Here is a 25,984-nt window from a genome sequence, read left to right on the forward strand (position 1 = left end):
AAGTCCCCATTCAGCCAAAACATCAAGACCATGCCCTAAAACCAGCGCCAAGGGTGTTCACAAAGTGTTTGGCCTCAGTAGCAGCACATCTACGCCTCAAGGGTGTCCACATCTACCTTTATCTGGACGACTGCCTCATCCTTCCTCTCCTGCTATCAAGCACTGGCGAACTAGTACACAGCGGAGACCATACGCCTTCGACGGAGTTTGGCTTCTCCATCAATTATGCAAAGTCATGCGTGGAGACATTGCAGAACCCTCTGTTTCCGGGCGCCCATCTCAACACGGTCACATGCCTGCTACCCCCTCGGAAGAGGGGGCCAGGGCCATCCTGGGCAAGGTGCAGCGCCTGTCTGTAAATTCCACAACAGTACACTCCATCAAGTCACTGTTGGGCATTGTGTCCTCCTGCATCCACCTCATTCCTTTTTGCAGCCTCCAGATGAGGCGCCTCCAAGCGTTACTCAATGCAAGGTGGCTACAGGTCATGAGCACTTGGACGAAGAAGATTGCCCTCACCCAGGAGTTCCGTCAAGCTCTATGGTAATGTGTAACACACCCACATCTCATACAAGGAGCTCCGTTGCATACCCCACTGTATTAGGCCACGCTCACCCCAGATGCCTTCCTGGAAGGCTGGAGGGCCCACACAGGACAGCCGCACTCCAGAGACCTCTGGCTCCTGGAAGAGAGAGACCCCCCGCATAAACGTCTTGGAGTTCCAGGCATTCTTCTGGGCCCAAAAATCGTTCCAACCTCAGCTGCCGAGCCAGGTGGTGCAGATCTTCACGGACAACACTACCACCCTGGAAGCCCAGTCCCTGTGGTACTAGGCCTTTCTTCAGGACATGTCCCTTGTCCCCTTTCACCTGGCAGGCACCAAGAACACCATCACAGACTCACTCAGCAGGGAGCTGCGTCCTTCTACTAGTGAGAACTTCATCCGGCACAAGTATCCCTTCTCTTCCACAAGTGGGGGTCAACCCCAGACCGACCTCTTTGCGACGACTGCCAACTCCAAGTGCCAGATGTACACCTGCAGGTATCCTCAGCCATGGAGCCTGGGCGATGCCTTCTCGTTCCTGTTGGAAGAGCTCTCCCTCTACGCCTTCCCGCCAATTCCACTCCTGCTATATCTGATCAGCCCACTCTGTTGCCATTGCAGGGTGATCCTCATTGCTCCAGTGTGGCCATGGCTGATCTGGTACACAAACCTGCTGAGTCTGTCAGTGGCTCCGTTTATTGAGCTGCCTCCACTTCCCGATCTTCTCACCAGAGAAAACAGAACAAAAATGCATCACGACCCAACGTCACAGAGCCTCACAACCTGCCTCCTGCAGCCCTAGAGTTTGAACATTATTCCCTGCCGCTGGAGTGCAAGAAGATCCTGGCCAAAGCCAGAGGTTACTCTACGCGGTCTTGTTACAGCCGTAAATGGAAATGCTTCACAGTGGAGTGCAGGACTCGGAACATTACGCCTCTGCGAATCACAGCTCTGCAGCTCCTCCTGTACCTGCTTTCGCTGGCCAAGGCCATCTCCCGGTACACCCGGGCCCCTGCAAGCCCTCCCTGTGGTTGCACAGACTTCTCAAGGAGTTCCTCAGGGGCCTCTTCAGGACTTTTCCACCAGTGAAGGCTCCTGCTCCGGAGCTTAACGTGGTTTTGAGTAAGCTCATGGGGCCTTCATTTGAGCCGATGCCTCAGGCTTCTCTGAAGTTTCTTGCGTGGAAGACTGCTTTCCTAGTGGCCATCACCTCAGCCATGTGGGTCTGGGAGATCCAGGCCCTCTCTTGCAAGCAGCCGTAGTTGTCCTTCCATGCTACAAGGGTGGTGCTGCGGACTAACCCACCTTTATTCCTAAGGTTCCTTCAGAATTCCATCTGAACACGCCTTTGGTTTTGCAGGCCGTCCGAGAGCCCATTCCACCAGAGCCATCGCAACGACGACAGTGTTTCTCTGGTGTTCCCCAGCTTGTCATCTGCAGGGCTGCTATGTGGAGGTCCACCCACACCTCCATGAGATTCTTCATCGTTGACCAGGTGTCCCGGTCGGCCAAGCGGTGCTACGCAACCTGTTTTCTTGAGTTTGTTCCATGGGTACGTTTTATTGCTTCTGTTGAGCCTTGCCCACCTCCCTTGTTTGTGTTTATGTACTACTGCGTAATTGTATTCATGAGTATGTGAATCCATGCCGGAAAAGGAACAAGTTACTTACCTGTAATTCCTGTTCTCCAGCATGGATTTAGCATGCAAACCCTCTCTCCTTCCTCTCTGTGGCTCTTCTTGGTTCATACTGCCACTTTACGTCCTCTACCAAATCTAAAGATAGCCTCCAGGGGTGGATCTTAGGAGGATGACTGTCATTGGCTAGGGGCAGTATGACCCGAAGGACAGTGATTCGTTATAGGGGAGACAAGCAGATTTCAGTCTAAAGCTAAACTGCTTTCTTTTTACAGAGGATTCCCAGCCTGACAACCGGGAATATTCATGAGGATGTGAATGCATCCCAGACCCATGCTGGAGAACAGGAGTTACAGGTAAGTAACTTGTTCCTTGTTTGGCACCATAAACCAATTCCTGGGAAATCTTTTAAAGATGAAGACTTAATCTGGCGGTGGTAGTGTTTTTGCCAAGTACAGTTCTTCAAATCCATGACCTCATCCTCATTCTGCACTTGTTCCGAACTAGCTGTTCAAGGAGATGTTTGAGGGACAAATGGCAAAGGTGCACGCAGAGGCATTTATAACCTCAATGGCGTAATTTATGAGAAGGGCATGTTCCCTTTCTGGGCATCACTGCACAAACTAGCTCTTGTGAGGTCCTTAACACATCTGCTAGTGTCCCATTCTAGTAGGTGAAAAGATTTCAGAGTATCAATCTAAATGATTATCATAACCAGGCAAGTTATTTTGTGAGTAGGTAGTATTTGTACAGGTGCCATTGACGACAATCGTTTATAATGGCACAGATTATAAATGTTAAAATTGATCACTTGTATTCTTAATTTATGGAATTCATGTCTTCCCACCACCATATCTGAGCATATGTAAACTTAACGTGCCCATCCCCATGATATCAATATATGTTTGCATTGTTTTGTGCCTTGCCTCCAGGTTGAGCCGATGTCAATAGATTCGGGTTGACAGTGTCAAAGTTGATAATGCTCACAATTATTTATTTCTTTTCAGATTGAAATCGAAAAGCTGAAGAAGGTAGTCCAGTCCACATGATGCATCCTCTGTTCCTGATTTTCCCCAGGACTCTTAACCGTTGCTCGTGGAGCAACCTAAATATTCCAAAATATTAAATGCGGTTTTTCCACATTGATAGAAAATATAATTAAATCGATACAATATCTTCGTAGCGATCAAACATTTGGTTTTTTGCCAATAAACGAGGCCTTATTTCCTACTGTGCTGGAATTGCAGACCTTTATTTTTTTTTAGGTTTGCTCGATACTACTGAAACTATGTAAAAAGTAAAGAAACTTAAGATTTTTATTGAATACATAAAATGCAATTTTTAAAGAAGCCTCTACTATGAATAGGATGTTATATGTGTGTGTGTATGTATATATATATATATGTACCTTTACAAGTAATGCGTAACATTGTCTGGGGGGAGGGTAGCAGGGGCGAAAAGCCTGGAAAGTAATCATAGCGGGTACTTTTCCTGTAAATGAAAAGGTGAATATAGGACCATACTGTTTGTGTATATTTTTTTATTTTAGCATCCGTACCCAGGGTTACACACTGTTGTGCCTGTATGTCTGCAGTGTAAGTATTAATAACGTGACATTTATAGTTAGGTTGATACTGAATAGGAATCTGTAAATGCTGGAACCAGATGACTTACCTATGCATAGTGATATTAACAAATATAATTAAAATAATTTTTTATTGACTTCCCTATTGTTATGTCACTTTGCACTAGAGGATTGATACAAGGGATTTATATTGTAAACCGTAGATTTATTATATTATATTGCCCGTGCAGGATTATTCTGCCATGCTATTGAAAATATTGGGAGATATCAGTTGTGCAATGAAAAATGTGGGGTTTTTTTGTATACAAGGAGTGCACAATTAGTGTCTCGTTTTGGCAGGAGTTATGCTATCTTGTGAACAGGGATGCTGTTAACTTAATGCTGCTCTGGTCAATACAGTGTTTAAGCAGTTCTTATGCTTCCTTGTAGATGGGCGTCCGTTCGTTGACCTTACTCTACACTTTAAAGTAAGTTCGATGTATTATGGAAATTGTGACCGGAAGTAATTGTCACTACATACAAATCTTAATTTCTGCTTTACAGCAGATACAAAATCCGTTAAAAACTATTCTCATACATGTGCAGCATGTGTTGCTCTCGCACAGTAAACTTACATTAAAGTATGACTTAACACAGCTTTAAAATCTGATGTCCCCATGAGTAAAACACTGTTTGATTTTTCCAACAGTGATCACGCTTTTTCGCTGAATTGCATAAACTAGCTTCTATTATGGGTTTCCTCTGTTTTCAAGGGTTTTATCACTGCCGTTCTCCAATTACGTGGTGAGCCCACTGTTAGCTTCTTTCATAGTCTTTAATAACACAGGCATATTCACCTCAACCAAGATGCCCTTGACATAATGCAAATCATGGGTGATGAAAGTAGCCGAATGCAAATCTTCTGAGTTAATCACATGACCCACACCACCTCATCTCAGATTAGCAGGATCGAAACTGCATAGCGAATGATTACACCAAATATCTAACCTGATTTGGTTATAATATTCGCGGAACAATGCTATTTAAAAGTCAGAGCCCAAAGACTGCATTTTTTTAAATCTAGAAACGGTACGAGATGCCCGTCCGTAAAAAACTCCTTCGGTGCTAAGGAGATCCCAATTGATGAAAGAACAGTCTCTGTTGAACCTTTGGTTCTGGATGTGATATTTAGGGCATGCAAGTGACTGCGTTCAGAACTCAGAACAGTAGTACTTGATTCAATGAGGAAACCTTATTTATAGGAGGTTTGTCACTAATAAGCTGATGTAATTCTCACTCCTTTGATTACCGTTAATCATTTCTTAATCTGGCTTTGAGTACAAATCCTGGTTTCTGAAATTACTTTGCAGCAATAAGTCTTAAACTTCTATTTTAACTCCAATCTGTTACCTCTTTCCAAGACCAAGTCAGATTATGTGTATGTACAGCAAAACTAGCCAAATGTAATGGAGAGGTTTTCGATTTTACGGATATCTTGATGTTCTTATGGCATTCCTATAGCGATGCAGCAGTTTTCCCTACTGTATACACATTGTTGCCTGCATGTAGGCTTGACTGTATCAAGCAGAGGAAGACAATCATTTTAATCACAAAGGAAGGTGTTACAGTTAATGGCCTTGTCTCATTGTAGCAATAAAAAGACCAAGTGCAATGACTTGATTTTACAAATCATCTTTTTTTAAATGCAGCTGCTATGTATATGTCTAGCCATAAAAGAAATGTATCACACTAACATGTTGCTACTTTGTGTTCATTTATTACTGCCTGAAACGGGTGTTGGCGTACAAAACATTCCAAAAAAATACAAGCGCTTCTAAAGCAGCACACTAAATTGACTTGTTTACAGTTGCTGTAAAATACTGCATGCTTTTGAAAAAAAATCAGCAAATAAAAATATACCATTTTCTAAATGTTTTTCTTTCTTTCTTTTGTGCTTGTCATTTCTTGAATATTTTAAAAGTGCAACTGCAATCAAACTATGGAACTTTACACACATCATGGCGCTGTTTAGCATCAAACTTTTTTTGTCACAGCGTATTCATATTGTGCCATCAAACCTTCTCATTCTATTATTGAACGTGAACTATCTTTTTGTTAATCGTGAATGTAATACTGTATTTTAGGGTAAAATCTGTAAATGTAGCTTTATTTTACCAGCTGAAATGGGCATCCCAGCACCACATCTTGCCACTATGTTAGCGTTCATTTTTCTCCAATACATGGCGGCTACAGGCTTCTAATAATCAAAACGCTCTATTTTCCCACGTGCATGTTCCTTTTCATTCACAGGGCTTAAAGCACCTGCACCTTCATGCTCTGTCCTCCACAACACATACTGATGCACCATGAGGAAGGGAAATGCAGTGTGACGTAGATCTACTTTCAAGCACATAGGTCTTTAGACACCCGACGTTCCTTGTAACATTTGTCATTCTTACACTACCACTTATAGTTTTCACAGAAGCTCTGCCCTTTTCTTATAAACCCTCACCTCAGTTGGACAACTCAACCAGCATCTTTACATTTGTCACTCACATACTGCTGGTTCCCCAGCTCTGACTGTCAATTTGCATAGACTCCCTGACGAGAGCTACAGTTTTATCACAGCTAGGGTACCATCAATGCTACTGTGCACCACGTCACAACCCAAGAAGACTCCATTGCCTTTTATGTGGAGTGTCAATTGATAGGAAAAAAGTAAAGGTTCGCATAATGGAACTTTTGACGTGACAATTGCCATGTAGTGCATCAAACTGATGGAGAGGTTGCCACTTGCACCATTACTGCCGACAGCATTGATCCCTAAATGGTGACCAACATGTTCTACAAGAATTGGGCCATGCCACATAAAAAGATCTGCACTGTACATTCGTTTCTCACTGTTAACCTTTTGTAAACTATTACATGTCCCATTGTACTCTTCTCATGACAGCCCTACCTGGCAAGGGAGTCAGACATGTTCTCATGGCTTTACAAGAGTTTGATACTGTATGGTAGTATTGTTTGTGTTCCATTTAATTTTCGATGGCTCATGACATTAGCATGATGCATCTTTCTTTTCTTTTGCTCTATGAAGATTGCCATACCTACCAGTGCTGAACATTGCCTTGGCAATGCATTGCGACTGGATGGCTCCATGGAGTGGGTGAAATGTCAGGGGACAAACCAACTTGCCTTTGATCAAAATGGAATGGAGCGGAGCGGCTCACTGCATTATTCTGCTGCATGTGTTCTAATTGTGAGGTGACTGCTAATTTTAGTTTGCTGGACAAATTTAGGATTTACTTTTAAAAATATTTACTAGCTAGACCCTGTTTAATGGTTGTTTTGTTGTGCCGTATTCGTTTTTCAAACAGCATTTAACGTTAATATTGTACACAGGAAGATGACTTCTAGATTGCCTTATGAAATTGGCGTAGTCCGCGTTCTTTGTTTTACACCGTGTCGGCATCCCGCTTCCAGGCAGTATTTAAATCCTTGCCCTGGAGCGGACGCAAAAGGCAGGCGCGTCGGGGCGCCTCTTGGGCCGACGGGGCCATGTTTTGTCACAAGGAAGATATAGGCATAGGCAAGGTGAGTGACTAACATTACTATTAGCTATTTTCGAGCCAAGTTCCTGAAGGAACTCTTCTTTATGAAAAGGCCCCTGAAATGGACAGGGGAGACATGAGGTTCGGGACTGGCCCTGCTGAGGGAGACACACCCTAGGAGGAGGTAAGGAAGATGGCACTTCTAACTACTTGCCATGTATGCTGGTTAATGCCAGATCTGCTGGAGCACATACATATTATATATACTCTATATTGAAAGACACCGCTCTTGACTTCATGTGTATTACTGAGACCTGGTTATCTGAGTGCTCCAATCCAGATTTGTGGCAGCTCCTGCCTACTTCTTATGCTGTACTGTGTGCCGACAGGCCTCCCTGCCCCCCAGTAGAGGTGGAGGCCTAGCCATAATTTATCGTGACTCTTATCAATGTCTTACCATCCATTGGCTCACTCTGGCTTGTGAACTAAAGTTGATCAGAGCTTATGTTAATGTCAACACAACGATTATTTTTTTACTGCTATATAGACTGCCTTCAGCCAGCCATGTTGACTTTGCAATCAACTTTACTTAATTGGTGGCTAATTTAAGTCTGGCACACCCCAATTTGGTGGTGCTGGGTGACTTCAATGTTCACTCCAATGATCCTTTGGACTGCTATGCCAATAATCTGGTGAGCTGTTTATCGGATCCCTATTTGGTCTTGTGTAACCATCTCGCTACCGATGAGAGTGGTAACATGCTCAATCTTATTTTTGCAGAGGAAAGAATGGTGTCTAGCTGCATCCCGGTCCCTTTGACCTGGTCAGATCATTTCCTGATTCCTTTTTTGGTCCACGTTCCGCTTTGTCCTGTGAAGGTTTCTCATGCTGTTCAACTTCATAGAAGTTGGCACAAAGTCGATTTGATTGAGTTAACTGAGTTACTTTCTGAGGAATGTAGGATTTCTAAGGAGAAGGGTGATGACCCTTTGTCCTCTTTCCTGAGCTCTCTTGAGTGGGTAGCTGACACAGTTGCTCCTAGCCTTTCTCATTTTGGCAGATTGAAGCCTTCTGAGGTGTGGTATACTCCCGAACTCAGAAACAATTGTGTAGATGTCTTGAGAGAAACTGGCGACTGAAATAGCATATAGACGCTTGCAACATGTATAAGCAAGCACTGCTCTCTTATCAAATGATCCGATCAGGCAAAGCCAAATACTATTCTACACGAATAACCAAAGCAGCCTGTGCTTCTCGTGACTTGTTCAGAGCATCCAAAGAGCTTTTAGTCTGCCCGGTGAGTATCTCTGCTGAACCCCCCAATGCCCAACTAAGTTGCAATGAAATTCATACTTTTTTCTCTATAAAGATTCTCGACATTCGCAAGGGCATCGAAGATCATCAAGGCGGGCTGGGGGAACTTCACACATCTGTCTTATTAATGTCTCAGGCATTCCAATCATCGCAAACCACTTTAAACTTGGCCCAATATGTTCGGAAAGCTATCCTTGGCCTTAAATCAGCCTCACCCTTTGATGTGATTCCTCTCCATATCTTGAAAGCTCTTCCTGAAGAGAGCATGGGTATGTTGACCAATGCAGTACAATATTCTTTTTCAATGGGCACTGTGCTGTGTGGTCTTAAACATGCGGTAGTTCTGCTCTTAAAAAAAGCCAACTTGGATCCTCAGGTACGTGCTAATTATAGGCGTATCTCTCTGCTTCCAGCAATGATGGAGTTGCTGGAGGTGTAGTTACACCTCAGATTTCAAGATTTCTTGAAGATAATGTTTTGTCTTCACTCTTTTCAATCAGGCTTTCGTCCCAAGATGGTGAAATGGTCTGTAATGATATTGTTGCTGGATGATCTTACGCTGCTCCAGGACCGCGGAGAGACCAGAGGTCTTATTCTCCTGGATCTCTCTGCGACCTTTGATACAGTAGAACATGAAATTCTATTAACTCAGCTGGCGCAAGCGGGTGTCACTGGCTCTCTTGGCATGGTTCTGGTCTTTTTTGGAAGGCCGCTGCCAAACAGTATCCTTTCAAGCATGGTTTTCTTCTCTGATGGAGTTGTCTTGTGGTTTCCTGCAGGGGTCGGCTTTATCTCTTTTTTTTGTTTAATTTATATGTCCGAATGTTGGCTGACCTCATTACAGAGTGCTGAGTGCTCTTTTATTCCTATGCGGATGACACGCAGCAGATTTTTCGGCTGGACTCTTCGCAAGCTGCATCACCCAAGAAGCTGTGTGACTGCCTGGAGAAAGTGGGTTCTTGGATGGCGGCCAATTGGCTGCAATTAAATGGAAACAAAACTGAGGTACTGGTGGTTGGGCACAAGGGAAGAGACCACCTTTGGAATTCCCAATACTGGCCTGAATCTCTCAGCCCTTGTCCTTCCCCTTGTGCTTCGGTTAAGAGCCTTGGAGTGAAACTCCTTCCCAATGGATCACGGGAAGCCCACATTTCTGCTATCTGTAGTGCTGGCTTTGGAAAATTGAAAGCTCTGAGGAAAATCCTTCCCCTGCTTCCTTCGTAAAACCGTGTTACATTGGTCACATCCACCATAGTGGGCTCCTTAGACTATTGTAATGGGATCTATTTGGGACAATCGAAGTACCAGATCCAGCGGCTGCCAGTCCTTCAGTATTCAGTGGCGGGCTTGGTGCTCAAAGCTCCTCGTCTGACGACTCCTGTCGCTGTTCTTCGACTGCACTGGCTCCCAGTGGGAGGGCAGATCGAGTTTAAGATTCTGTGTACTGTCCATCGAGCCCTCCATAATGTTGGCCCTCATTATCTGACAAGGACATTGGAAAGGTACTGTCCAGTACGCAGTCTCTGTTCTGTAGCGCATGTCCTACTTAAAATCCCAAAATTTCATCGAAAGCACCTGGGTGGCTGATCCTTTTCAGTGCTGGCCCCCAGCTTGTGGAATGCCCTTCCTTTATATCTGAGAGCCTTGGCTGAATATCTCCCCTTCAGGAAGGCACTAAAGACTCATTTATTCAGCTCTTCCTTTCCCTTCTACTCTACTTGTGGCATGTTTTTGTGTGTGTGAGCTGCTCTCCCTCTCAGCGCCTAGATGCTTTCGGGCCATAGTCTGCGCTTTATAAATCTTAGAAGAAGAATAATAATAAGGTGCACGGAGTGCACAATAAGCCAGTTAACGACAAAATGGGGTGTAGACAGACAGGTGTAAGAACCTGCCCACGATCTTGCAGATGCGGTTGATATTCAATTGCCGTTATCTACTTCATATGAAGGACTGTCAGGAGCCTGTAATAAAACATGGCATCTGCAGGGGTAACCCCCTACTCCACACTCTCCTGGATGCAGATACGTTTTGTTACCAAACTGTGCAGCTATAAGTGGCTTTTGCACCTCAAAGAAACAATCTGAACCTGTCCAGGCCTACAGTGCAAAAGGCGCAAGGGAATCTGGCAGTATAGGTTCAGCTGCACCAGATGACCCGTTCTACTAATGATTTACAATGTATCATAGAGGAACAACGCCATCATGAGGAGACAATTACCTGTACCGCTGTCTCCTCAAATATTACTGCTAGCACTCTTCGGGCTGCACACGCACAACGACCTAAGCTAAGTACTTCTATCTAGTGTTGAACCTAAAGAACCTATCTTTTATATCCCTAAAAATCCATATCCTCCACAATGTCAAAGGTATTCCAACAGGAGCAGCAAACTTGTGACTTTTTCTGCACCATTTGTCTCTTAAAAGGTGAAACATTTGAACTCCTATTACAATATCATCAAGCGAGGGAAATCTCTACTTAATCTTTTTAAAGATGTAGAGAAATTGAAACTTTCTCCAATGGACTGCATGTCCCAGAATCCCTCAGTTAATGTGAAGAAGGCGGCTAAAGAGACATCTCAGGTCAGGCAGGCAAGCCTAATAGCTTTTGGCAGGGTCCGGCAATTAGTTCTAAGGGCCTGTGCCTGAAACCAATTAAACCACTTGAGGGGCATAAAAGGCTGCTGCAGGGAGGAGAAGAAGAAAGAAGTTGGGATTAGGAGCTGGAAGGTCAGCAAAAGCAGAGCACGAGGCTGGCATTTCACAAGGACTTGTGACCACAGAAGGGATGCCGAAGAAGAGGAAGGGCAGATTTCACCTGCAAGCTCTGAGTTGGTCCTCTGCTCACAAACCCACTTTGGGCGTGGCAGCATTTTAAGAGACTGGAAGAAGCAGGCATACTTCCCAGGTGCCCCTAATTGCTGTGAATGCTGAGCTGAAGCCGTGCTTCCACCAAAGGCCAGTGTACAGAAGCAAACCGAGGAAAACTGGACAGTAGAAGTCTCTCCTTTGATGGGGCCGGGTCGGAGATACCCATGCAGCAGAGGAACGTGGATCCAGTAGTTGAAGAAACGAAGCCGGGAAGCAGTCGCAGTGAATGTGGAGTCGGGAAAGAGAAGCTCCGCACTCCAAATCAACTAAAATACCTTGCCAGTAACAGTAGCCAGCTTTGTCACTCACGTGCATATTTAAGCGAGATAAAGTCGTTCGTAGAAGTGGGAAGTCATATTAACAAGGGAAATGTAACACGCAGTGAAATTATCAAAGCTGAAACAGCAGCGTGAAAGCCTTTTCTTTTCCATTGTTAAACATAACTCAATGCCAAGCGGTCGCGTGGCTCGTGTTACCACGGAGAAAGCTGCCGGTAAACCTACTGAGTCTTAATTGACTCTCTCGAAACATTAAAAGCACAGTTTTAAAATCTGAAGAAATTGTGCATGAGACATTGTTTCGCGTTTACCCTGGAGGCTAGAAGCTGACAAAGGTGGGAACACGCAGCTTTTGAAGTGGCAGTTCATGGAGAAAACAAAATGGTGTTTACTTATTTTAATTTTCATTAGAAAACTGACTTCTTGTAACTTCCTGAACAATGAAGCAGAAATGATCAAAGTGGTTGAAGCTGAGCAGAGAACAAGTATTGTCCAAGCCAACGGACCAAACCATATTACAGCATATCTAGCTCAACTGAAAACTGTTCTTTAAGAGTTGTGGAAGCTGTGTTACCACAGAGACCTTTAACATAGGGTTGATAAAGGTTCTCCAAAGCTGCGAAGATAGATACTACAACTTTGATAACCATTGAAGAAACCGTTTCACTGAAACTGGGGGAAGAGAGCTGGGTACTTGTTCAAAATAACTGTGGTTGGTAGCTACAAGGCAGAAGGAAAGGCAAAGAGGCTGCCCTCTCTTACCACATAAAAGAAGAGTGCCTTGCCAACCTGTAGAGGTCTACAAAGTCTTGTAGAAGTTGCCTAACCCTATAAATTTCAATAGCAGCAGCCGAACTGTGGTCGCCAATACAATTGTCAGAACTCTAGTAGTTGAATATAGCAGAAGTCAACTGTGGGGCAAAGGAGCCTACTTGCACAGTGTTGTTAAGGGAGTTGCTGGAGAGACCAAACCCTAAGCAGAAGCATCCTGACAAGATTGTATATAACAGACGTTAGAGAACTACAAGTAGAAGAGTTATTATGCGTTAGGGGTACTTTTGTCTGCGACTTTGTTCATCCTTTCCTGGAAGGAAGCTATCAGGAATCCCATTGATACTGTTTTCTTTGTGGAAATTGGAAAGGGGAATCTTCATGAAGCGAAGAACTGTTACCAGTGAACTTTCATTTCTTTGGAACTTTTCAAGACTTTTCTTTTCCTTGGACGAATTGACTTAGGGCCATTCCTGGGGAAACAAGATCTACCCAGGACAAGCAGAAGTCATCCAAGACACTGGTTATTTGATAACCTTTCATTTATGTTGTTTTCATGTTCCTTTAAAGGTTTATGTTTAGTGTGAACACTACTTTAGTTTAGTAGTGTGAATGCTAGGAAGTTTTCCCTTCGATCCTAGACTAGGTAGGGAATCCCCTGGTAAAATCGGTTTAGCTGAAGTTTGTTTATTTTTGTTAAAAAATAAAACTTTGAACCTTGAGAAAACTAAACAGTCTTGAGTCTCGCTTGCTGACCTCTCACAACCCCCTTTACCATTCAGTGCCCCAATATAGACCTAATTCTCTCTTATTTACCTTGGCCAACTGAGTCTTCAAGCCTCAGTGAGAAACCTGAAGGTGTCTCACCCGCTAGTCCCCAGGGATCTGTCATCCAGGTGGCCAGGACACGGGCATTGCTTTTGGATCCAGTTCCTGGGGTGGACCAGTGCCGGAGGATCACCTAGGTGAGGGGGTCTTTAAGGAGTGGGAGACCGGATGGAGAGACGCAGTATCTCCTTCCCTCTATCACCTTTACCCCATCCTACCAGACACTTTCTCACAGACAGCTCACTATGAGAGAAAACGGACTAACACCCGAGCCATATACCTGACATGGCAGTTTAACGAGAAAGTCGGCAAATCAGAAGGAAATCGCAAGGAGGGAAGTGCCCTTGACATTTTTGACGAGGTCTGTTACTTTCACAAACCCTGTAGAATAGAAAGCATAAGACAAGGAAACAAGGCTAAAGAATCCTGTATTGTGTGTCGGCGGTACCCGGGGCCCTCCCACGTCGATGATCAAGGCAGGGAGAATTGCCTGCCGCCATGGTACTATCCTTGGCTCTTACAGCAAAGCAGTACCAATGAAATCAACACATTCGATGAGTTGGGGAAACTGATACCAGACTGGTCTGTGCTGAAGCCAAGATTGCAAGCAGCAACATTGTATGGTGTCCGCTGAAGTGGACAGTGTGTTTAAAACGCATAGTGAAGTTGAACAATAGATGAGTGATTGAACTTTGAAACTAAGATACAATACATTTTGACAGAGTGGTCCGGCACTGCTGCGTGCTCATTCGAAGGTCTTTGTAAGATGGCAAACTAAGAGTGGAGAAAGGTAAGAGTGACAAAGAACTTTGCATCGAAGTGATCCTGCGACGGGTCAAGCAAAATCCCATGCACAATCGACAGTCTTTGATGTTGACATTCCTTCACAAATTGATGACAAAATAGAGTTAAGTTGGTCTGAGCCCCGAACAAGGGAGATCAATTGAACAAGTTAATGGTAAAGGGAATTAAGTTGGTACAAGTCCGAACAAAGGAGATCAATTGAAAGTTTTGTGTTAAATAGAATTAAATTGGTCTGAGCCCGGCGGGGGGAGATGATTGAACATTGTGTTTAACTGTATCTGAGCCCGGCTGAGGGGGATCCGAGGTGAATAGTGAATCACCTGAAAAGTTGAGGATGTGTGAAATTTCAAGAGGAAAATAACTTATTGTTTATTTGTCGCATCAGGCCCTCTGAAAGAAGAGACTTTGAAAGGCAAAGAGACTTGGCACCGAAGGCCCTAATGCTAAAGTTTGAACTGCTCCCTCATGCCAGAGAAGCCAGAGACTGTGCTAGGCTAGGTGTACCGCCTTGTCTCATGCTGAAAACGTAGGGAAGGGCGGCCAACAGCCTGAACATCCCGACATGATTTCTTGAACACTTTTCTTTTGCATAACATTGTTTCCCACACTATTTGTATTTAGAGTTAAGGATTGGCAATAGGTTTATTAGTATAGGCCCTTTTATTTTGACAAAATGCCACTAGGACTGCGTTATTATTTGATGGTCATAGCTTGCGCCCATCTTTAGATTTAGGATTAAATAGGCGTTTTTCAAACGCTTTTTGAAGTTCAATAAATGCCATTGATCTGTGGTCATGTGTCTATCTTACTGTTCATACCATGCCTTGCTTACACCTCCAACAATTCTTCCTGAACAAACTACAAAACTCATTCACCACAACAACCCTATAATTAATCGGGACTACTTCATGTGTTTATTCATGTAATAGAGTTCAATATTGTGAAACACTAAACAAATATGAATTGAATCTATTTTTGAGCTCTAGTACCCAGAGTGGCAGACCTGCAGGAAATCAAAAAGCTTCATGTCAGTAGATCTTTATAAACATCAGTAATACACTCTGCAACTGTATACCAAACCATTAACTGAGGGCTGTACACCCTGTTTCTAGCAAGCAAGATTAGGGGAAGTGTCTGTAATACACGTTTCTCCAGAGGTTTCTAACTTTAAATGTCATGTTCCCTTCCTCTTGACTTTGGTGTCTAGGGCTGATTAGTGTTGTAGTCCAAAACATTTTGTGAGACAAAGGTCTTACGGTACAAATCGCTCCCACAATTAGCAGAGTTACGGTGTAGTCGGAACCCCCTATCTTTCATTTCATGCTACTAAACTTCTTCTGTTCTTCCTGGTCTTTTCTTGTATTGACTACTGCTCTTCTCTTCTTCTTGGCCTTCCTGCCTCACATTTTCCTCTCCGATCTGTTTATAATTCTTCGGTTTGTCTTCTCTTTATCTTTTCGCTTCCCTGTCCCATCTTCTTTACTATCTATTTCACTGCTTCCCTTTGAATCACATCTTTGCTACCATTTTCTTTCTGCTACTGTTTTCGTCAAGGATGAACGAGTAGGCAGAGTTGAGATATTTTTGTGTGTCTAGCAGTGATTGGTAGGAGGGTGGTTGTCGGTTTTTCGGTGATAACGTTGAGGTCTAAGGTGAATAGAATCAAGGAGTGGGCTGTCCAGGGCACAGGGCTGATGTGTAGCATTTTGGTAGGGCTGTTGAGCGATAGGATCCAGTCGAGTGTACAGCCTTTGATATGGGTGGGTGCTCGGATTACTTCTTATTATTATTTATTTGTTTTGGTTTATTCAAACCTTTACAAAGAGAAATATATACCAAACAACAACAGATTTCAATAAACACAGATATCACAATGTACAGAAAACAGATTTCATTAAAGAAAGAAACTTTCACAATACATTATTTATACATTTCAATTTCATTAAAATACATCATACAGAAATAACCTACTCCAATCCAAAATATATAACCACCTTGCAAGCTCATTGACCTTTTTAAACTATAACACATTCTGCATCATCCATTTAGGCACCAAAGGTTTATGTCAACATACAAATTTTTTTCAATAATTCGTTGACTTTTATTTTCAAGGCGATAGAAGAACCATGAAGCATTTCACACCACAGTTTATTTCTATCCACCCCGGCTGTATTATAGACAAATGTGCAAAGCTTTCCAATCTCTTCTCACGAAGATTTGGACATTCCAGTAGTAAATGTTTTAGGGATTCACCTACGTCTTTTGATTTACAGAACCGACAAACTTCTGTCCCACAGCAGCTCAACCCCCGAATAAAGAGAATCTCATTTGTGCTTAAAACGTTAAATCTGAATCGCATGTAATAGTTTTGACATTCTCTTGAAGGATATTTTTTCAGATATGTTTCCGGTAAGGACAGAATTTCCAATATGACACACTTTCAGTGTATAGCTTCGAATTTAGCAGAACTACATTGTTCTCCAACCAATCAAATGCATTAACAGCCTCCTTCACTTTGTGTAGAAACTTGATAAGTGTATTTACCGATAGACCCAAATCAATAAGTTTCTTCTCACAGTCCTCTTTTAGATTAAGCATAAAATTTCCATTTGACGCATGTTTCAGATGAGCATAAATTGTGCCATTTTCAGCTACCAAACATTTTCTTAATAGAGCCAATCTTCTATTAAACATGATACTATTGAGTGATCGTAGAGCAAGTTCGTATCTTATTAGCTCTAAAGGAATACAATTTGGAACATAGTATAGAACTTTTCTCCATATCATAGATTCCAGTTGGCGTAAAAAGGACCCACATGTTTTTAGAGAAAAATTCGCACCCATAGGACAATCTTGGCAACACCTTAAGCCCATAAAACAAGATGCAAGGTTCGAGAGTAAATTTGCCAAATGTTCTTTCAATGCCTTTTATTTGGTTGAGAGCTACTTTTTGTATCAGTCTGGTCTTTATTACTTTACTGGAGTTACTGGAAAAAACATACCCCAACCAGATTAGGACAGATTGGCTTTTGATTTTAGCACATTACAGGTCCAATACGAAAAAAATGGAGTTGGACTTTTGCAGCCCACGTGAAAGATTATGGTTTTGCTCGGGTTAATTTTCAGTTTTCTTTCTTCAATAAACAAACCAAAATCATTTATAAGCTTTATTTTATTTGGATTATACATATAGCACAAGGCTTTATATAACATTGATTGATACAGATTAAATTAATTTCATTCAGTTATTACAACTTACGAAAAACATTTAAAAATCTCAACTATATGAAGATAAAATTTAACAGTGTAATAAATCACATTAATATCATCACCTTGTAAAAATTTTGACCATAGGTCAAGCATATCACACATATTCACAACATTACTATACAATTAGACGCAATTCATTTAGGCTTTCACATACAATTATCAGATGACTTAGGGTTTCTTCCATCAAGTTGCCACATAATCTACAAAATTTATGATCAAACTCAATCTTGTTCAACCAATTTTTCGGTGATAGAGCCACAGATGTATTAAATTTCATAAGCAAGTATGTTCGAAATATCTTTGGGCTAGGATAGGCCAATATATATTTTGGCACATTTTGTCAAACACTTCTTTGTAAACAGTACTCAGTGGCTGAAGATAAAAATTCTAAGTGTAGCATGTTTTGATTGTAAGCAGCTAAAGCCAGTTTCATTTTGAGCCACAATTTCATGTCCCCATCTACATATGGGTTGGCAACCTCATATAACCGTTTGCTATGGTTGTGTTTCAATATTCCAACAAGACCAATTGATTTCGAAGCATCTAAGGATAAAAAGGCTTTAAAATATGGTACAATTATAGTGTCCGTAGTCACAGTGGTTAAACGCTCGAATAACATCACACTCTGCGATATGTAAACATTCCAAATGCCCTTTATGTTAAACTCAAGATAAATATACTGAATACATATCTTTTTTGGAAGACGTAGCTATCGCCTCAATAGTTTAGCTTCAAATCGAATTGATGCCAATTTGAATTTGTTGACCCAAATCGCTATTGCATAAGACAACATAGCAATAATTTTTGACTTATAGATGGTAATAACCGCAGCGGCACTATAACCATTATTTCTACCGATAAATGCACTTAGAATGTTGGTAGAAGTCTCACATTTCAGTTTAATCTCAGTTAGTTGCTGTTCCCAATTTAGCCTTTCATCGATGACAATCCCTAAGTATTTGTAAACAGATACTTGTTCCAATGCAACATTAGATATGGACCATTGATAGCATTTTGGTCGCTGCTTCCTTGTAAACACCATGATTTTACCTTTTTGATTATTCACAATGAGTCCATTATTGGCCGCATATTTAGCTAGTTCGTTCAACATCATTTGAAGCCCCGCAGGAGTGTAATCAAGAAATATCAAGTCGTCGGCATATGCGAGCCAACCGACTATATTTCCTATTTTAATTGGATTTGCTGCATAAATATTAAAAGAAATGATCATGTCAGCCAAATACAGATTAAAAAGTGTTGCAGCAATCATGCAACCCTGCTTGACACCACGTTTAGAAGGCATTGATTTTGAGAGTTTTCCCAATGCATTGAGACGCACACTGACAGAAGTATCAGTATGCAAGAACATCAGCATTCGGAGCAATCCACTAGGTATTCCCCATTCGCACAGTTTGCGCCACAACTGGTTTCTACATATCGTGTCAAACGCAGCCGAAAAGTCTATGAAAGCACAAAACACATCGAGGTTCCGCTGCTCCCAAGAATGTTCTATTGCAGAAGTTAAAATAACTAGATTGTGTAAGGTACTCGATTTAGGACGAAAGCCAATCTGGTTCAATGGAAGAATCTTATTAGAGGCAATCATTTCAATTAGCAATACTTTAGTAAAAACTTTGGATGAAGAATCTATCATTGCAAGCATTCTAAAATTACAGGTGTTATCCCACGCACCCTTTTTGTATTGTTTGCTTTCCAAGATATTGGTAATTTACCATTCATACCAATATGATTAAATAGGATATGCAGGGCAGCACCCCATAATGGGGGGTCGCTTTTTATCACCATGTTTGATATCCCATCTGGCCCCGCTGCACGCGAGGATTTCAATTTTTCAATAATGGATATAATATCTAAGACTGAAGCCTTGCAAACCCACGGTGCCTCAGGGATCGGAATGGCTTCAGCAACCGTATCACTTCTCCCAATAGTCGACGCTATATGATTTGCCCATGACTCTTCACTTATACAATTAATCGTCAAGTCTCTCTTTTTATTTTTGGCCATGATTTGCCATATCGCATTTCCATTTCCAAGTAGGGAAAAATTTGCGATCTTTTTCCAAAGTTGTAACTCTAAATCCGACTTATGTGATTTTAGCCAATATTGATATGTTTTCTTCAATACACGGATTTGGGAAGATATAGATGGCGGAGTGTTTACCCCAGGTTTTGATTGAACCAACTTTTTTATGTTGCTACGTAGTTTCCTTTTCTCAATTTGGATAGTCATGTCATTGCCGCTATGGTAGATCTTGTTGTATTAACTCTTTCATTAGCAGATTTGTAGGTTCGTCGTTCCGCACTGGAGTTATGTATCTTCCCCATTACAATAGAAAGCTTTTGCAGGCCGATTTTTGTGCAGTCCATTAATAAAAAATCATCAGCATATGACACCCACCTAACAATTGAGCCTCCAATTTTGGGTCGAATTAGACCACTAGAATCCAAGGACCTGCCCTCATTAGACACATACAGATTAAAGAGTGTTGCAGCTAATCTGCAGCCCTGTTTAAGCCCATTCTCAGTGGGAATAATATCAGACATGTTTCCTTTGTTGTTTAGTCTGACTCTAATTGATGTTTCTGTATAAAGATGAATAATTATGTCTAACAGGTCTTTATCTATGCCTAACATTGACAAGGTTTTCCATAAAGTGGGCCTGTCAACGAGATCAAATGCGGAACTAAGGTCCATGGATGCAATATATAAATGCTTCATAGCTTTTTGTTTGACCGCACTCATTAACTCAACCATCAGCAGACCTCCAGCATCAGTACCTATGGCTTTACGAAAACCAATCTGCCTATAGTCAAGGATATTGTTATCAATCCACATTTTCAGTTTTTCAAGTACCATACCAGCAAAGATTTTTGACTCCACATTCATAAGTGAAATAGGGCGGTAATTTTTGGGACACAGACGATCACCTTTCTTAAATAGAAACAAAACATATGACACTTTCCAGTTAATTGGGATCTTTTTTTTAAGGCAAATGTCCACAAATAAAAAATGTAGGATCTTAGACCACAGGTCAATATTGTTTTTTAGGTTGAGAAAAGATAAAAGATTGGGACCCGGGGTGGAGGTAGGCTTCACTTTTTTTAATTAGGCTTCTGATATTCAGAATGGATGTGTCCAATTGCCATACAGCATCTATGAAAACCTCAGACCACAAGCAATATTCCGGAGACTTATATAAAGAACCAAAGTACTTGGACCATACCCCAGCATCAATGGGGTTCAGTTGTAAACACTGTTGATTACTGTGGTCTTTATTTATTAAAGACCAAAAGCTGGTATTATTATTCCCATGCATGGTCTTTAACATTGCCTCTCCATCTTTTTGAGCCAGCCCGCCTTTGATACTCTTGATCCAGTTCTTATATTTTTGTTTACATTGCCTAATTTTTAGACTCCTCTCTGATTCCCCCATATCTTTTCTCTTTATATTTCTGATATGTTTTCTCAAAGTGATCTTTGCTTTTTTTACAGTCTCAGCAAATGTATGTGTGTGCACTTTAATTGATTCTGTTTTATCACTTCTGAGCACGTTGCTACAATGTAGGATATCTTCAATATAATCACCAAAATTATCGACCGAGTAGCAGATCAACTTTTTCTCATAGTTTGAATATGCAAAGTCCTGTGAAAAAATGTAGTTAACCTTTTCCATTTTGCCACGATTCCATTTTACATGTTTGCCATCATTAAATGCTTCAATTTGAATAGGAAAGGACATGGTTTCATTATTACCCTTACTCCAAGGGAGTTCCAGCTTTAGCATTGCATGATCACTATTACAATTTTCTATAACTTCCAGCTTTTTACAGAAGAGTTTCTCATGAGTGGTCACAAATATATAATCTAGTATGGAACATGACCCACGAGCAGCCCAAGTAGGCATGATATTGTAGACTGGTTCCATGCCCCAACTCTTTCCAAAATCCAACCATTGACAACCTCTAGTTTTTTTACTATCCAGATTGGATGAAAAGGCACGTATCTGGTACTGTTCAGCTTTTGTAGGTGAACAATCCGCATTCAGATCCCCCGCAAGCAAAATAAAACCTTGTGTGTATGAATCAAGCCAGTTGCATATCTCTTCATTTAGATAGACAAAAAACTCCTGTAATTCACATCTATTCTCATTACATGTATTCCAATATACATTGAACATCAACAAATGAGCAATTCCAGCCTCTGTTATCAATTCAAAACTAGCTCTTATGGCACAATCCAGTACAAAAGAACTATCCAGAAGTTTAATACACGTATCAATTCTATAAGCCACCAGCAAACCACCACCTGGTCTACCTCTATCTTTTTTTTTTGCAGCTAATCCTAGGGTATTAAAACCATCAATGTACAAGCCAGAGGTGACCCAGGTTTCTTGCAACAACACAGTCATATTCATTAAATTTCACACATTGCACAGTGTCTAACAAAAGATGTTTATATCCACTTGTATTCCATGATACAACTTGGAAATAAGACCTCTTGCTAAAGTGGTTTAGGGACCGATTTCAGTTGTGCAATGGATTCTCGTAAGGACAGTGCAAGCCAACGCCACTCTTGCATGTCCTTTAAACAGGACTTAGCTTCATTGATAGCCTTTAAACAGGACTTAGCTTCATTGATAGCCACCATCCCTTCATTTTGTATTAGAGGTAATTCAGATGTTCTAATCTCGGGAGTTCCATTGTACATTGGCAGCTTAGAGTTGACAGAATTATTGTAAGGTATAACATCGAAGCCTCTCCTTTGTAAGGAGCCTACCTCCTTTAATAGAAGCGCTCTAATCAGGGGAGATTTGATAGTCAACCTTACATAATCATATCTCAGATTATGAATGAAGTCCACAAGTTGTATATCCGCCGATGTTATCAGGCAAAGTTCAGGGATTTCATTCAATAAATTCAATATATATGGTCTATTCAAAGAACTAGGACCACCTTCTTCAAGTACATAATACATAATTAAACTATGCTCCACTAACCACGTTATCATTCATCAAGTGAGGAGGTACACAAGGAGGCATGATGCCTGTTGAGGATGGTGTATTGGTGCGTGACTGCATTTCTGGATTTTTAAAAATATCAAATATGTCAGCCACACCTCTCCATACGCCTAAGATTTTTATCAATCCTATCTGTCACCTGTTTGTGTTTTAAAGCATCTGTTAGTCTATTAGCACCCTCAGTATAATCTTTCTCAGGTTTATTTCCTATTTCTGTTATACCTTCATATGATATATGCTTCCTTCTTACAGTACTGGGCATAGAATTTGTTCGTGGTTCCTTGTTGTTACAAAGGTCATCACCATCAAATCGCATGTCCAGATTTCTCATAAACTTAAGAGAACTGTTGTTTAAACCCTTAGATTGAAAAAGATTTTTTTTCTTTTTTGCTTTTTTCGCTTGTTTTTTAGAAATTTTTGTTATCACAGGGTCATTCACCATATTCAGTCCTTTCTCACTATCTTCCGTGCCATCTGAGAACGCATTTACTTTGGACTGTTGTGCAAGTACTTCTTCCTGGTCCAGGATTGTATTATCAGATATAGGTGTAGGTACATTTCGGACATCCTGGCCCAAAATTGTGTTATCAGAAATAAGTATCGGTGCACTACTAGAGTCCTGATTACATGTTGGTAAGCTACCTGTACAAATATTTTGATACACCAGTTCCTGATTTAGGGTTTTTTTTGTTGCCTTTTTCTTCCCACTCATTCATTATATTAGAGCACAATTCGGGTAAGGCTTTTAGTGCAAGTACAATTTCATTCAGTAGTCTAGACTGCTTCTTGAGCTCAACAAACATGAGCGCATTCACACTAGCATGCTCATTGTTTGTATTTCCTTGAACATTGCTAGAGTATTGATTAACCTCATCCTCTGTGATAGTTTCAAGATGTTGTATTATTCCCCTTAGGGATTGATCTGCTGTACTAAAAATAGGGGTCGTGTTATCAAACAGCAGACTTGAGTTTAAATCACATGGTAATGTATTATCGGGAGCCAAGGTACTATCCCCTTCATACAGACTTTGGGAGGAGACAGGAAAAACCGTATTGCTCATGTCTGAAGCACTCCCACAGACATTTTTACACGAATGTGCACTTTCAATTAGATCATCATCTGTGCCTGACGCGCCAGGCACGGCTGTCGCTACAGCCAATGCCATGCTTGCACGACGCGTCAGAATATTGGGCACAAACGTTGCTTTCTGAATTATTTTCCCTTTGTGGACAGACATTTGGACTATTGGTAGGTACCTAAATACATCAGTGTTCTTACCACTCTCTCTGAATCATCCGCCCACAGCGCAAGCCATTCACCATTTCAATTATCTTGCATAAGCTGTTTCACAAGCCAAATAAGTTGGAATCAATAAAAGTGGAGACCACACACCTACCCCACAGCCTGCACACCGCACGTTGCACAGTTAACAGTAAACAGTACTTCCCACGGTGCGAGTGCGCAGGCTGAAGGGTTTAAGTAGGCGGTGATAGGAAGGAGGGGGCGTAGCAATCCACAGGAGGCGGAAGCAACACCAAGTCCTTAAACAGAAAGGGAGACAGAATATAATGTTGAAGCAATTGTACTTGGGCAAACGTGTCACCGCCTACAGGTAAATGCGCATAGAACTCATAGAATACACGTACACGTAGAATACACGTATATGGTAAATCCTCACGAGGCACTCGTGTAAAGAACAGTCACCTTTTTTAGTGCCTATGGAACAGGTAAGCCCGGTGTTCGCGGAAAAGACGTCCTCCAGGCGAAAATCCTCACAGTTTCAGTTTCAACGACATTGACAGCAAGCATGGCATGTATTCCCCTCCACTCCAGGCCCCCTCTGATGTCAGCTGGTTGTTTCTTGCCCTCTGATCAACGCTCATCCAGTTTGAGCTCGCGTCGCTGCTTGCAGCCACCGTAAACTCCCTCCTCTGGCCTTCCTGGCTGCAGCTCTTGCTCCACACTTGCCGCCCCACCCATATCGGACCTCCAAAGAAGACCTGTGACTTCTATGAAGTTCATCTCTTGGAGCGTTGAGGCGAGTGCGTAGGACAGGTGATCGGATGGGCCAGCGAATCTGAGATTGAAATCACCTAGAAGCAGGAATTTGCTATTGGGTTTCAGGAATGGGGCAATGAGCAGGGGTATGTCGGTGTCTGGTGTGCTGGATCCATTTGCCTGGCGGTAGATGAGTAGGACGTTAGTAGTGGTTTGAGGCCTAAGGTTGATCGTGGTGAGAGATTGTGTATCCATGGAGGGAGGAAGTGGAAGGGATCTGATGGGGAGGGAGCTTTTGGAGATGATGACTCCACCGCTGTGGTTGACCGGTCTGTCAGTGCAGAGAATGGAGTAATTGGGGTGATAGCGAGAGATGGGTAGGGTCCAGCTGCTTCATGTAGCCATATCTCTGTGATGGTGAGCAGGTCATGGTCGTGGAGTAGTAATAGGTTGTGTACATCCGTGGCATATGCGCATATCGAGTGGGCGTTTGAGGGCACAGGATAGGGGCTTTTGTGAGGGTGGAGGGGGGGTTTGGCTGGTGGTGGAGTAGCTGGTGTGGATGAGGTGTGGCTGTGTTGGTGTTGGGGTGGTGTAGTGCGTGATCTGAGGCGTAGGAGTCTGGTGCTGTCTAGGCATGCAAATTGAGGGGCCATGGTGTGTGAGCTGAGGTGTTGGAGTCTAGTGGTTCCCAGGGAGGTAACTGGTGGTAGTGGATGATTGTGAGAGGGTGTGTAATGTGGTGGGCTGGGTGGACAGTGAGTGGGGGTTTGGGGATGGACCTTAGCTGCGTGAGTGGGCCTGGGGCTGTGTGTGTTGGTGCACTGGATTTTTTGTTGGACTTGGTGGTGGTGGGTTGGCAAGTGAGTGTAGAGGTGCCAATCCAGGGCAAGGGTGGTAGGTGGAGTGATGGGGGTAGGCCAGAAGGGAGTGTCTTTGGGCTGTTGCTGATGCAGGTGAGTGTCCGTCAAACTGACATGATTGCGTACAGTGGGATGTGCATGGTCAAAATCAGAAAAATAAACAATGTTGTATTGTGCGCAAGCAGCTTTGAAGAGTAACAGAGGCGTCTGTGTGGGCTACCTGCACGTGTCGGGTTGGGAAGTGCAGGCCTTGTAGCTAGAGTATGTGCAATGGGCGCATACGCGCTAGAAGGGCATTCTGGGGGATGTGGTTTTATGGTGTTAATGGGCATGGAGGTTACATGAGGGCTGATGCCGCTGCCGCATTTACTGACTGGCGAGTGGTGGGATCGCGTGTGGGTGACTGGCGTGACTGGAGTACAGGGTTGGAGGTGAGGGGTGGCGAGCACCCAAAACAGTATTATGTGCAAGGGAATTTTCAAGCTCACGCTCGTCGACGGAGCACAGTTTCTTACATTTCGGTCGGCAGGCTGATGCCGTTTGCAGTAGAGGTCACCGACAGCGCATATGCTAGCGATGACCTTCCTGGGAGGTGTAGTTCCTGCAAGCTGGCTTTGCCAATATTGGTATGGTGGCCGACCCGAGCGAGCTATCCTGA

At 42.5% G+C, this 25,984-nt stretch overlaps 1 protein-coding gene across 4 annotated transcripts in view; it reads left to right on the top strand.

The window, feature by feature from the left end:
• Positions 1-5,675, top strand: part of CD2AP (CD2 associated protein) — a 1,227,366-nt gene extending 1,221,691 nt beyond the window's left edge. For all 4 annotated transcript variants that reach the window (XM_069605837.1, XM_069605839.1, XM_069605840.1 and 1 more), the window contains one exon: positions 3,188-5,675. In XM_069605837.1, coding sequence (XP_069461938.1) covers positions 3,188-3,229 — 42 coding nt within the window. In that variant the 3' untranslated portion in view covers positions 3,230-5,675. The remainder of the gene's footprint in view (positions 1-3,187) is intronic.
• Positions 5,676-25,984: the final 20,309 nt, after the last annotated feature.

The sequence above is a fragment of the Ambystoma mexicanum genome, chromosome 4p (assembly GCF_040938575.1).
Source record: "Ambystoma mexicanum isolate Mex_15411 chromosome 4p, UKY_AmexF1_1, whole genome shotgun sequence".
Taxonomy (NCBI): domain Eukaryota; kingdom Metazoa; phylum Chordata; class Amphibia; order Caudata; family Ambystomatidae; genus Ambystoma; species Ambystoma mexicanum.